The sequence below is a fragment of the Dasypus novemcinctus genome, chromosome 4 (genome assembly GCF_030445035.2).
Source record: "Dasypus novemcinctus isolate mDasNov1 chromosome 4, mDasNov1.1.hap2, whole genome shotgun sequence".
NCBI lineage: Eukaryota > Metazoa > Chordata > Mammalia > Cingulata > Dasypodidae > Dasypus > Dasypus novemcinctus.
The window spans coordinates 89,955,746-89,967,843 of NC_080676.1; the positions used below are offsets into that span (position 1 = coordinate 89,955,746).

Consider the following 12,098-nt stretch of genomic DNA (forward strand, 5'->3'; position numbering starts at 1 on the left):
GTTTGTAATTTACATATTCTATCAAGTCTATTAACCAATTCCCAGCCAAATGAGGTGACAGCAATGTAGGTAGTTTGCAAAAAAACAAGTGCAGCTGTCTTCCCATTTACCCACTGGAACTGATGCTGCATAAATTGTTATTGAATGTCAAATTTTTTTTTCTAAATTGAAATAAATATACCAATCAAAATTATTTTAGGTAAATTAACATGATCTTAGCTGCAAAGACTCTTCTCCATTCTAAATAAATAAATAAATAAATAAATAAATAAAAGAATATTAAAGGTGCTTAAATATAGAAGACTCCAAACACTGCAAAGCAAAGCCTTTGTCTTAATAAAGCCAGGTCATGTTGATCAAAATAAGCCAGATACAAAAGGACAAATATTGTATGATCACACTTATATGAAATAATTAGAATATGCAAATATGCAAATTCATATAAATAGGAAATAGATTATAGGGTCAGGGAAGGGAGAATAGGGAGTATTGTTTAATGGATACAGAACTTCTGGTTGGGATGATGAAAAAGTTTGAGGAATGGATGGTGGTGATGGTAGCACATTACATTGTAAATGTAATTGAAACTACTGAATTGTATATTTGAAAGTGATTAAAATGGCAAATTTTATGTGTATATATGTTACTACAATAAAAATTTAAAAAAAACCAAAAACTGTTTGTGCTGCACACAACACCATCAAGAAAGTGAAAAGACAAACCAAAGAAGGGGAGATAATACTGCAAAATTATATATCAGATAAGGGAGACTTGTATCCAAAATATATAAAGAACTCTTACAGGAGAATGGGTGTAGCTCAGTGATTGAGCAACTGCTTCCCATGTACAAGGTCCTGGGCTCAATCCCTGGTACCTCCTAAAAAATAAATAAATAAATAATAATCAAAAAAGAACTATTACAACTCAATAATAAAAAGATAACTCAATTTTAAAACTGCAAAGGATCTCAATAGACATTTCTCTAAAGGTATACAAATGGCACGTGAAAAGATATTCAACACCATTAGCCATTAGGGAAATGCAAATCTAAACTACAATGAGATACCATATTATACTTACTAGGATGGCTATAATCAAAAAGTCAGATAATCACAACTGTTGACAAGGTTGTAGAAAAATGAGAACACTTATATAATGCTGGTAGGAATGTAAAATGAAGGAGCCACTTGGAAAACAGTTTGGTAGTTCCTCAAAATATTACCATATGAACCAGAAATTCTACCCCTAGGTACATACCAAGAAAAATACAAACATACATACACACAAAACCTGTATATGAATGTTCATAGCAGTATTATTCATCATAGCCAAAAGGTGGAAACAACCTAAATGTATATCAACTGATGAATGGATAAATAAAATGTGGTATATCCATACAATGGGATTTTATTCAGCAACAAATCTAATGAAATACTGATAGGTGCTACAACACGGATGAACTTGAAAACTTTATGCTAAGTAGAAGGAGCCAGTCACAAAGAACATATTGTATGATTCCATTTATATGAAATATCCAGAATAGGCAAATCCACAGAGTCAGAGAGTAAATTAGTGGTGGCCTAGGAGAGGAATGAGGGTACAGTAATGGGAAAAGAATGCTACTGTGTATGGGTTTTTGAGGGGGAGGGTGTGATGAAAATGTTCTAAAATTGATTGTGGGTGGGTGATGGTTGCACAACACTATGACATAATAAAAACCATTAAATAGTACATTTAAAAAAATAAAAAATAAAGCCAGGCCATTCACAGTATGGTATCTATGAGAAAGTTTTTGGGTAGGAGTTAAAGAAAATAGGCTCTACTAGGCCAGGAAACAGCCTACGCAAACAGCTGAAGAGAGAACAGTATCATGCTTTATAAAGAGAGAGAAAAAAATACATAAGTGTTTAATCCAAAGACAGAGAGCAATTTGCTCCCATCTCCTAAGGAGGAAAAGAAGAGAGAACAGACTTCTAAGTGGAATTATTATCAGAAATCATAAGGCCCTGTTAAAACAATAGCTGCTCCTGATATTGTCAGCCCATGTACAGACTTTTAAAGCCATTTTAAAGTGTTAAATTTTTATGAAAAAATAAAAGGATTTTATGCTTTGATTTACATAGACCCCAGAAGAGTGTCTTCATATCATTTCTATGAAGAAATCTTTTAACATATTTCAGCAAAATGGGTGAAAAAATTGAGATTTAGGCCCTCAAACATATTATCTCACTACCAGTACTTGCCGCTTAATGGACCTGTGATTTTTAAGCAATTCAAATAAAAATTAAAATGTAACAAAACTAAGGCAGTCAAAAAATTACCACTCAAGATCATTTGATAAAAAACGCTGGATATTTTTCTAAAGGTTGGAGAGAGTACTACTTAATTTCACTAAAATATATGTCTCAATATGCATATGGGGTTTAATTGCAAGGCCAAGCTTCCACTCCCTCAGAACAAGGGTCTACTCTCAGAATGAGACCATGGCAAGGAAGATGCAGAGACACTTCTCTAGCCCTTCAGACAGCAATGGCCCAACTGGACTCCTAGCCCCTCCCTGTTTGCCCCTAACTTCTTGTGGAGGCCATCACCATCTCACTTTCCTGTCCAGCATCTTCCTGACCCAGAGCAATCAGCTCCTGGATATAGCAATGTTGAAGGGCAGACCAGCAGAACAGCTACCAGTCTACAGGGGATGCTAAAGCATTGCTGGGACAAATTGTAAATTTGGTGCCAGTTGATGTAGGTTTTTTACCAATGACTCCTTACAAAAAGGGCAAAATATTTTCTTAAAAAAGAAAAAGAGCTCCTTTCAAGTCACATAGTAAATGCTTTATCTTGAATATGAGCATGTGATGAGCAAAAAAAAAAAAAAAAAAGGCATTTTTAATCTCCACTGCACTCTAAGCCAACTGCAGTATTTTTTATTTGTTAAGCACAAATGAAGTATTCATCCTTGCCTTAATGGCTTTTGATAGACTTGAAGTAATATTCAATAGTGGAAGACGGTATGCAAGTTTGGAGACAGAATCTTGGAAAGATCTAACTTTCTGCCTAGGAAAGAGGAGAGAGTCAAGAGTTTTCCCTAGGAAGGAAAGCTGGGAGGGCTGACAACCAGATGGGGGTTGGAAGAGGGGGATCATACGGGCCTCTGGGTCTCACAGAGAGGCTGGGGAGAGGAGACAAACCTAACAGGGAGTTTTCAAGGATGTGGCATAATTTCCATTTCTATTTTTCTCATTAAATGACGAATAAATATTTTTAAAGCAACTGTGTGAAGAAAGGGTGCCATGAAGCAAGCACATGTCTCAGTCCAACTCTGTTTTCAGGCCCCATCATGCAGTTGGCACACCTCTGGGGCTCTCCTCTGCTGAACCTTCCCTCCTTACTGCATCCCACCCCCTACCTGGACCAGGATCTCTAAGCAGGGGCAGACTTAGCGAGGAGTTGGGCAGAGATGGCTGCCCCTGCCAGCCAAGTGGGGGGAGAAGGTAGAAAAGTACAAGAGGAGGCTTCTTTCTGAGTGAAATGAACTTTAGAAAAATCCCTTTATGAAATATTTTTTCTCGACATGCTAGAATTAAAACTTTACTACAAGGGCCAGCAATAAGAGCATTGATAAGCAAGATTTACAGATATGGGGGCATTTGAGAAGAAGAAAGGTAATGTATGATGTCTAAAAGAACAAAAGCATAAAGGAGAAAATGAGATGAACACCGGGACTACAGTGTTTCACAATACTATTGAGGTAAATACAACAGCCAGAAAATGTATTGTTCAATTAATCCACATAAATAGGAGACTTTTAAATATGAGGCAGAGAATGTCTTCTCCTTAGTTAAGATTTATTGCTCCAAAGAAAGTCCAGCTGAAGATTCACATTGCCTAGACTAGCACTGCAATGGAGTAGAATGCAACAGTCTCCCAGTCCATTTCTCCCCAACCACAGATGAATCTGGTGATGAGCTTTCTATTAATAATAAATGCTTCCACCTGATGTGTGCCATTTGACTCATTTAAATGTAACTGAACACCAGAAGGGGGAGAGCAAGCCCTTGGGGTCCAGGGACAAACTTCCAAACTCTGATTTGAGTAGTTTACCTACTCTTCCAAGTAAACTTCCCAGGGACTACGGTATCTAGAAGAAGGATTTAGATAACAGAAGCCAGCCCAGTTCTTCCTTTACTTCCCCTGGTTGTCAGAGGCATAGGTGATGTGTTCCCTCCTCATTTACACACTATTGCGCTTGTTTTCCTCAGTTCTCCAATAAGTTAGTGGAAGAAACAGAGAGAATTGCCAGACACTACACTTCCACTGACATTTAAAGGTCAAGTCTCCTTGTAGTGTACATAATGATATTTCCTTCCTGCATGTATGAAAAGGATGTTGTCAGAATTACTATCGGGGAAGAGCGAATCTTTAAAAGTTCATTGGTCAACAAGACTTGATATACTGCAAATCTGCTGAACACTAACTGGGATAGCTCATTTCAAAACACAGAGCTAAAAAAAATTAAAATTAAAGGATAAATTTATTCAGTTATTATTATTTTTTTACCTCTGTTCTTTATTGATTATTTTTTAAAGACTTTTTTCTTAATTTATTCCCCGCCCTCTTGCCAATTCCTTGCTGTCTGCTCTCTGAGTCCACTCGCTGCGTGTTCTTCTGTGTCTGCCTGTCTCCCTTTGTTGTGTCATCTTGCTGTGCCAGCTCTGCAGGTGCGGGCCATGAGCTCTCAGTGGGCATGAGCCATCAGCTTTCCGTGGGCATGGGCCAGCTTGCCTTCACAAGGAGGCCCCAGGACGCGAACCCAGGGCCTCCCATATGGTAGACGGGAGCCCAATCGATTGAGCCACATCCACTTCCCTTTATTGATTTTAATATGGTTAGCCTCTCAATTAATAAAGACTTCCAAAAGAACTGGATCAGACCCTGCCCTATCAAGATGGCTGAGTGAGGAGCTTCAGGGCTCAATCCCACCACAGAAGCTTTGAACAACCAGTATGAAGACCTGAGAGAAACATCTTACTCAAGGCTCCAGGGAACAGTTAAAGGACTGCAGCAGAAGGGCAAATGCCTAAACAAGAAAAAGGCTACTTCAAAGCAGCAGGATCTCTTATTGCCCTGGCTGGTCCTTTCCTGACCCTCACCAGCTTGACATGGAGCTGGCCTCCCACACTCCCAGAGCAGATCCCTGGTCCCTGTTCCAGAGGGAGCAAAGTAACCCTTGTGCACACAACTGGGAGCATGTGTGGCAGACAGATAGTATCTGGCCAGAAATTGCTTTGCATGTAGAAAGCTGATCACAGAGTAATATCCTACAGAACGCTGTGGGAAAGCAGTCAAGTGTTTGCCTGGGGAAGGATTGCTGCTGTAGGATATACAGTGTAGGGCCAGGCACTGTGAGGAAACTTCCTCAGGAAGAGCGGACATAAGTACTACATAAATGGCAAATTTCCTAGGGTCGCATGGACATGTTCAGGGAAAAGAAGCTTGCACAGAAAGGACCAGGGAGGTCCCGTGTTTTGGCCTGGAGCTAGACTCTTTGTATGGGTCAGTTCTTAAGGACAGCATTCATACAGGTCAATCTAGGAAGACTAGGAAAAGCTTTTTCTTTTTTTTTGGTTAGCTGTGTGATAACACTAGCTGAAAACAAGCTTAAGGAACAGAGGCCTCAGAATGTAAATTTCAGTGACAGTACATTAACATATCAAAATGTAGGCTTCAACAAAACATACAGAGCAAGGGAAGTGATGGCTCAGGCAAAGAAGATTAAAGCATTAGAAACCATCAGTGAGGAGGATCAGACCCGGGATATTCCAGACAGAGACTTAAAAAAACAAGGCCCTAAAGATACTCAAAGAACTAAAGGAAAATATGAAGAAAGACAAGGAAATCAGGAAAGTAATAGAGGAACACAAAGAGAATATCAATAGAGAGATGGAAATTATGAAAAGGAACCAAAGAGAGCTGAAGGTCACAGTAATAAATATTAAACATTCCCTAGAGGGGTTCAACAGCAGATTGGAGCTGGCAGAGGAAGAATCAGTGAATTTGAAGAAAAGACATTGAAATTATCCAGTCTGAGCAGCAGAAGAAGGAAAGAATGAAGAAAAATGAACAGAGCCTGGGAAACCTGTAGGATGCCGTCAAGCATATCAATGTATACATTGTGGGACAGAGAAAGAGGAGAAGAGAAAATATTCAAATAAATGGCGAAGAGAAGCACATGTGGCTCAAGTGATTGAGCTCCTGCCTACCACACAAAGGTTCATGGTTCAGTTCCCAGTACCTCCTAAAGAAGACAGCAAGCTAGTATGATAGGCAGCCATGACAAGCTGACAAAACAAAATGACGCAACAAGAGACACAAGAAGAAAACATAATAAGTGACAGAGCAAAGCAGGGAGCAGAGGTTCCCAGTGCCTCCTAAAGAAGACGAGCAAGACGGTAAGTTTACATGATGGACAGGTGCAGCAATGTGATACAACACGATGGCACAACAAGAGTTACAGGAGGAAAAGCACAATGAAAGACACAGCAAAGCAGGGAACAAAGGTGGCTCAATTGATTAGGTGCCTCCCTCCCAATCAGAGGTCCCGAGTTCAGTTCCTGGTGCCTTCCAAAGAAACACAGAAGATGAACAGACACAGCAAGTGCAAACAATGAGAGGGTAGGGAGAAATAAATAAAATAAATCTTAAAACAGCAACAAAAAGTCCAAATAAATGGTGAAAACTCTCCAAATTTAATGGAAAACATGAATATACACATCCAAGATGCTAAACTAACTCTAGACAAGATAAACTCAAATAGACTCATGCCGTGTTTGGTGGCTTAGAGTTTTGGCACCCCAGAAAAGCATTTTTTCATCTTAATCCATTCCTGTGGGTGCAGATCCATTGTAAATAAGAACTTTTGATGGGGTTACTTCAGTAAAGATGTGTCCTAAGTGACTAGGGTAAGTCTTAATTCTATTACTGGAGGTCTTATAGAGAAGGCTGTAGAAAAAAAGGCACAGAAGCAGCCAGAAATCAGAAAACAACAGAATCAGAAGAGAAAGAAGACACCACCATATACATTGCCGTGTGGTGGGAAAGCCAAGGAAGCCCAAGGATTGTTGGCAGCCAGCCCCAGAAAGGGGAGAAAGCATCGCTTTGTTGATACCTCAGTTTCGGATTTATCCTAGACTCAGAACTGTGAGCCACTAAATTCCCATTGTTTAAGCCATCCCATTGTATGGTATTTGTTTTAGCAGCTATGAAACTGAAACACCATGCCATGTTATAATCAAACAGTCAAATGGCAAAGATATAGGGAATTCTGAAAGTTGTAAAAGAGAAGCAACAAGTCACATACAAAAGAGCCTCAAATGTTCAGACAATGACAGAGATGTCGATAGACGGACATACAGGCAGCTAGACAGAATGATATGACAAAGGTGGCAAAATGTTAAAACTGGTAGACCTGGGTATCTGAAGGGGTGGAGGATATGTTAGAATTCTCTGTATGGGACTGTATTATTTTTGCATCTGTCCCATGAGTTTGAAATTATTTCAAAATAAAAAGTTAAAAAAAAATAGATCAATGTTATAAATAGAATTTCAAATATTTTATTTTATAGTTACCTCTGAAATACATTCAGTCTGTGGGAAAGCCATTTGGCCTAGCTCCTTTCAAAATAAAGAAAACGTTATTTTGGAGGAATCCCATATTCAGTACATATTCCTTTAAAAATTACCTCTTTCCCTCTTCACCCACCCCTACCCACTGGGGCTCATGGAAACCTTCTTATCCAAGAGCTGAAAGCATCCCAAAGACATTCTATTTACTTCTCCTATATTGGCACCTCAGCAACTTCATCATTAATCATCTGGTGATCCCTGGTGGGGGCTCTTGTCTGAGAATAACAACTTCAACCTATTGAATGCTTATTAAGTTCCAAATGCCAGGCTGGGCACTTTACTTACATGGTCCCATTTGATTTTTGCCACAATCCTGCAGGGTACTGATTACTGCATTTTATAGGTGAGGAAACTGAGGCTCAGACACTGGTTCAAGGTTGCAATGGCTGGCCTGGAACAGAAATGTCAGACCCAAGCCCACACAAAGCTGCACTATGGATGCTATCAATGTTTCCATCTTCTTACCGATTAAACAAGTCAAATGCGTTGTGCATTCACTTCCAACACAGTGATCATGGATTCTGTCCTAAGAGCTAGAAGCCTGGCCCTCACCCCAACGCAGGAAAATTGATGGCAAGATTAAACTCATACTAAATCTTGGGAAGACCTAAAGAATTCCTAAATGGGAACACACGAGGGCACTCTAACCTTCTCTCAGTTGAGGGAAACCTTTTCTTTGTTCTTTCACAGCTCAGGGCCTTTGGAACTTAAGGTTGGTTCTCCTCTGATTCCTTGTATGAACTTGGCCTTACAAATTCAAACTGAACTTGAGTTTTGTCATTTGCAAATTTAGGAAAGTGGGTGAAATGAGCCTTAGAACCTCTTCTATCTTAAGAATTGGATTATTTGAACTTAAGAAGTTACTAAAGGAAATTATGATATACGTTAACTAGGATTATCAATCATTATATAGAAATAATATATAATATTATATAACACAATATTATATATTATATATAATATCCATTTCTAATGTGCTTATAGATTTAGTTCATCATCTTTGCAAAAAGCAAATCATTCCCAGACCTGGGGATGGTATTTATTTATTTTGGGCTCATCTAAGAATTTTGTCAATTGCTAGAGAAATTCTTTCTTCTCAGGCAGATTCAATTTCCAGCCTTCCCAAGGAACACCTTGTTGACTTGCTTTGGGTCTGCACTGCACTGATTGAAAGCATTGGCCTGCAGGTCACTTCTTTTTGAGTGTTAATATGACATTTCCCTTCACTTCAAGGGCTCGTGGGGCATTTTTATGAAAATTTATTGTGGGCACTTTGGAAAAAAAAAAAACACCTTCACAGTCACCTAGGTTGGTTGAAATTTTTCACAGGACAGGATTATTTTAAGATTCACTTGACAAAGTGAAGAATGACCGAGATGCAGCCAGCTCCCCTTAAGGACAAGAAGTCTCTCTTCCCTCTAAACGAAGGAGTAAGCCAGGGCTCCACCAGAGGAAAGGGAAAAAGGAGGAGGGAAACTGCAGTAAGTAGCAGTCTAAATTACAGTAAATGATTGGTTGAAGGAAATTTGAACATTATACACAGTGGGGAAAGTGAATCAAAACACCCTCTACCCTGAAGACTGCTGTTCTGACAAGCTTACACACCTGCTAAAAGCAGCGTGCTCGTCTTTCTGTAGAGAGGCAGAAAGATTTTTTCTCTGCAGGAGCCTTGCTTGGTGATTACCACACAGTCTACTTACACCACTGAACTGCCTTTGCTCTGAGTCAATAAAATGCCTCCCAGACGTATGGTCTAGAAAAAGAAAATGAGACTTGTTCAGCTGGAACAGGTCAGCAGGCAGTCCTTCAAAAGCAACCATCCTCATGGGGTGCTCACACATTAGAGTCCTGGCATGGAAACAAATGTCCACAGATGAAAAGAAAACTATCTTTTATAACAACCAATGAAAGGAACTGAATTTACAGCTCAACACTGGGTCAATCTCCAGCTCTATAAATCTCTTATTCAGGGGCATTTAAGTGAATCTGGCAAGCCCTATTTTAAATTCTAGTGTCATCAAGATTTCTTTTGCAATCTGCTTACCCTCTCTGTGCCTCAATTTCTTCATTTGTAAAATGAGATACAATAGTATCTACATCACTGGGGTTACTGAAGGATTAAATAGGTTTATATCACTTTAACAGAGTGATTACCTAGTAGCGCTATGTAAGTACTACATAAGGTCTTCTTCCTCCTTTTCTTCTTCTCATCCTCCTCCTCCTTCCCCTTCTCTTCATCCTCTTTTCCCTCCTCTTCTTTTTCCTGCCCTGAGGCATGTGGAGCTGTATACACCCCAGAACAACATGTTCTTAAACCCAATCCATTCTTTAAAATGAGTGTGAACCCATTTTTAGTAGGACCTTTCAATGAGTCTACTTAGTTAAGGTGTGGCCCAAATCAATCAGGATGTTGTTAATCCTATTAGTGGACTCCTTTACAAGCAGGATGAAACTCAGACACGGAGAGAGAAAGACACAGAGGAAGCAGCCAGAAGCTGAACATCAGTAGAACTTGGAAAAGAATTGAGAGACCAGGAGACATCACCATGTACCTTGCCATGTGACAAGCTAAGGATCAAGAATTGTCAGCAGCCAGTCCTGAACACCAGTCTTGGGGGAGAAAGCATCGTCTTGAGGACGCCTTGTTTTGGGGCTACCTCTCGCTAATAAATTCCCATTGTTTAAGCCATCCCTTCGCATGGTATTTGCTTGAGCAGTCAAGGAAACTAAAACAAGGCACCCTGGTAAGACTTTACAATATAAAGTTATAAGATTTTGTCTTTCCCGAGGCACTATTATTTTCTGTGTGCCCTAGTTTCTCCTTAGGTTAAATAAAATTACCTGCTCTTTCTGGTTAAATTCTTTGTAGGTATTTCAAGATTCCCTGCCTCCTTCCCTAGCCCAATCTCTTTTCCATAAGGTGCTTATTATGAACCAGGCACTGTGAATGATACTGAGTATAGAGATACAAAAACCAGTGCCTGACCTGAAGGAATCCACAGTTGTGTATAGCAGGGACACAGATAAACAGAACCAATAGGATATCATCTTCCTATACAGAGATGCGCACAGAGGTAGCGCTTGAGCTGTTTCTTGTAGGTGAATTGTAATTAGACAAGTGAGATGGGGGGTACAGAAAGAGAGGATGTTAGGTAAAGGAAAGGTCAGTTCAAAGGCCTGGAGTCATGGAAAGGAACAGCACATTTTCTTTTAGAGTGGTTCCCTATAATCTGTAAAACAAAGTATCAAGTGTTTTGTGCCACATTGAAAACCTCTCTTAATCTGGCCCAAGGCTTTCCTGTCCTTTTCCTTTTCCATTTCTTTTTCTTGTAATTTATACAGTTACTGGCAGTTCCTCCCCTGTTCCCTGGAGGTGCCCTTGCTTTCTCATCTTTACTTTTGCTCAATTCTCTCCCTCTCTCTGGAATGCCCTTCCTCCCCATGTCTAGATCCTACCCATTCCCCACAGTCCAGCTCAACGGTGCCCCCTCAGTGAAGCTGCTCTTTAAACGCTATCTGGAAGTAGCCTCTCCCTTTTCTAAGCCCATAGAGCAATCCACTTGTTTCTTCACTAGGCACTCATCTCACTTAGCTTTGTATTGGCCTTATTTGAACCATCATAGTTCCCCTACAAGATTCCAAGCTACATCTTGTTCATCTTTTAAAATTTCCTACAGTATCTAGTATGATGGTAGGTGCATATTAATCACCTAGTAATAAGAAAGGATTGCTGATAATAATAACAATATTGAAAATAAGGATATATCAAAAATTTGTTTCTTTTGTGCTAGGCAACATTCTATCGCATGTATAAACCACATTTTGTTTTTTCATTCTTTCATTGATGGGTTGTTTCCACCTTTTGGCAATTGTGAATAATACCACTATGAATATCGGTGTGCAAGTATCTGTTCAAGTCCCTGTTTTCAATTCTTTTGGGTATATACCTAGAAGTGGGATTGCTGAGTCAATGGTAATTCTAATCTTAACTTTCTGTAGAACTGCCAAACTGTTTTCCACAGCAGCTGCGCCATTTTACATTCTCACCAACAATTAATGAGCAAGCAAGCATTCCAATTTCTCCACATCCTCTCCAATACTTACTTTGTTTTATAATAGTATCAGGGTGGTGCAAAAGTAATTGCGGTTTTACATTGTTGAAATTTGCGGTTTGATATTGGCATACATTCTTAAATAAATGTGGTTATGTTTTACATCATTTTAATGTGCATTTCTAGCTTTATGTTTTTTGCTAATGACTTATTACTTGCTGTTTATTTTATATTTATTTTAAAGTATGGAAATGATGTTAGACAAAAAGCCAATTTGAGCGATTATCTTATTTGAGTTCAAAATGGGTCGTAAAGTAGTGGAGACAACTCACAACATCAACACCACATTTGGCCAGGAACTGC

At 39.3% G+C, this 12,098-nt stretch overlaps 1 protein-coding gene across 2 annotated transcripts in view; it reads right to left on the reverse strand.

The window, feature by feature from the left end:
• PLCXD2 (phosphatidylinositol specific phospholipase C X domain containing 2) overlaps positions 1-12,098 on the reverse strand; it is a 65,726-nt gene that overhangs the window by 41,831 nt on the left and 11,797 nt on the right. The window contains exon 2 of one of the 2 annotated variants that reach the window (XM_058295872.1): positions 802-877. The exons of the other annotated variant lie outside the window; for it this stretch is intronic. Coding sequence (XP_058151855.1) covers positions 802-877 — 76 coding nt within the window. The remainder of the gene's footprint in view (positions 1-801; positions 878-12,098) is intronic. 2 annotated transcript variants of the gene reach the window in all.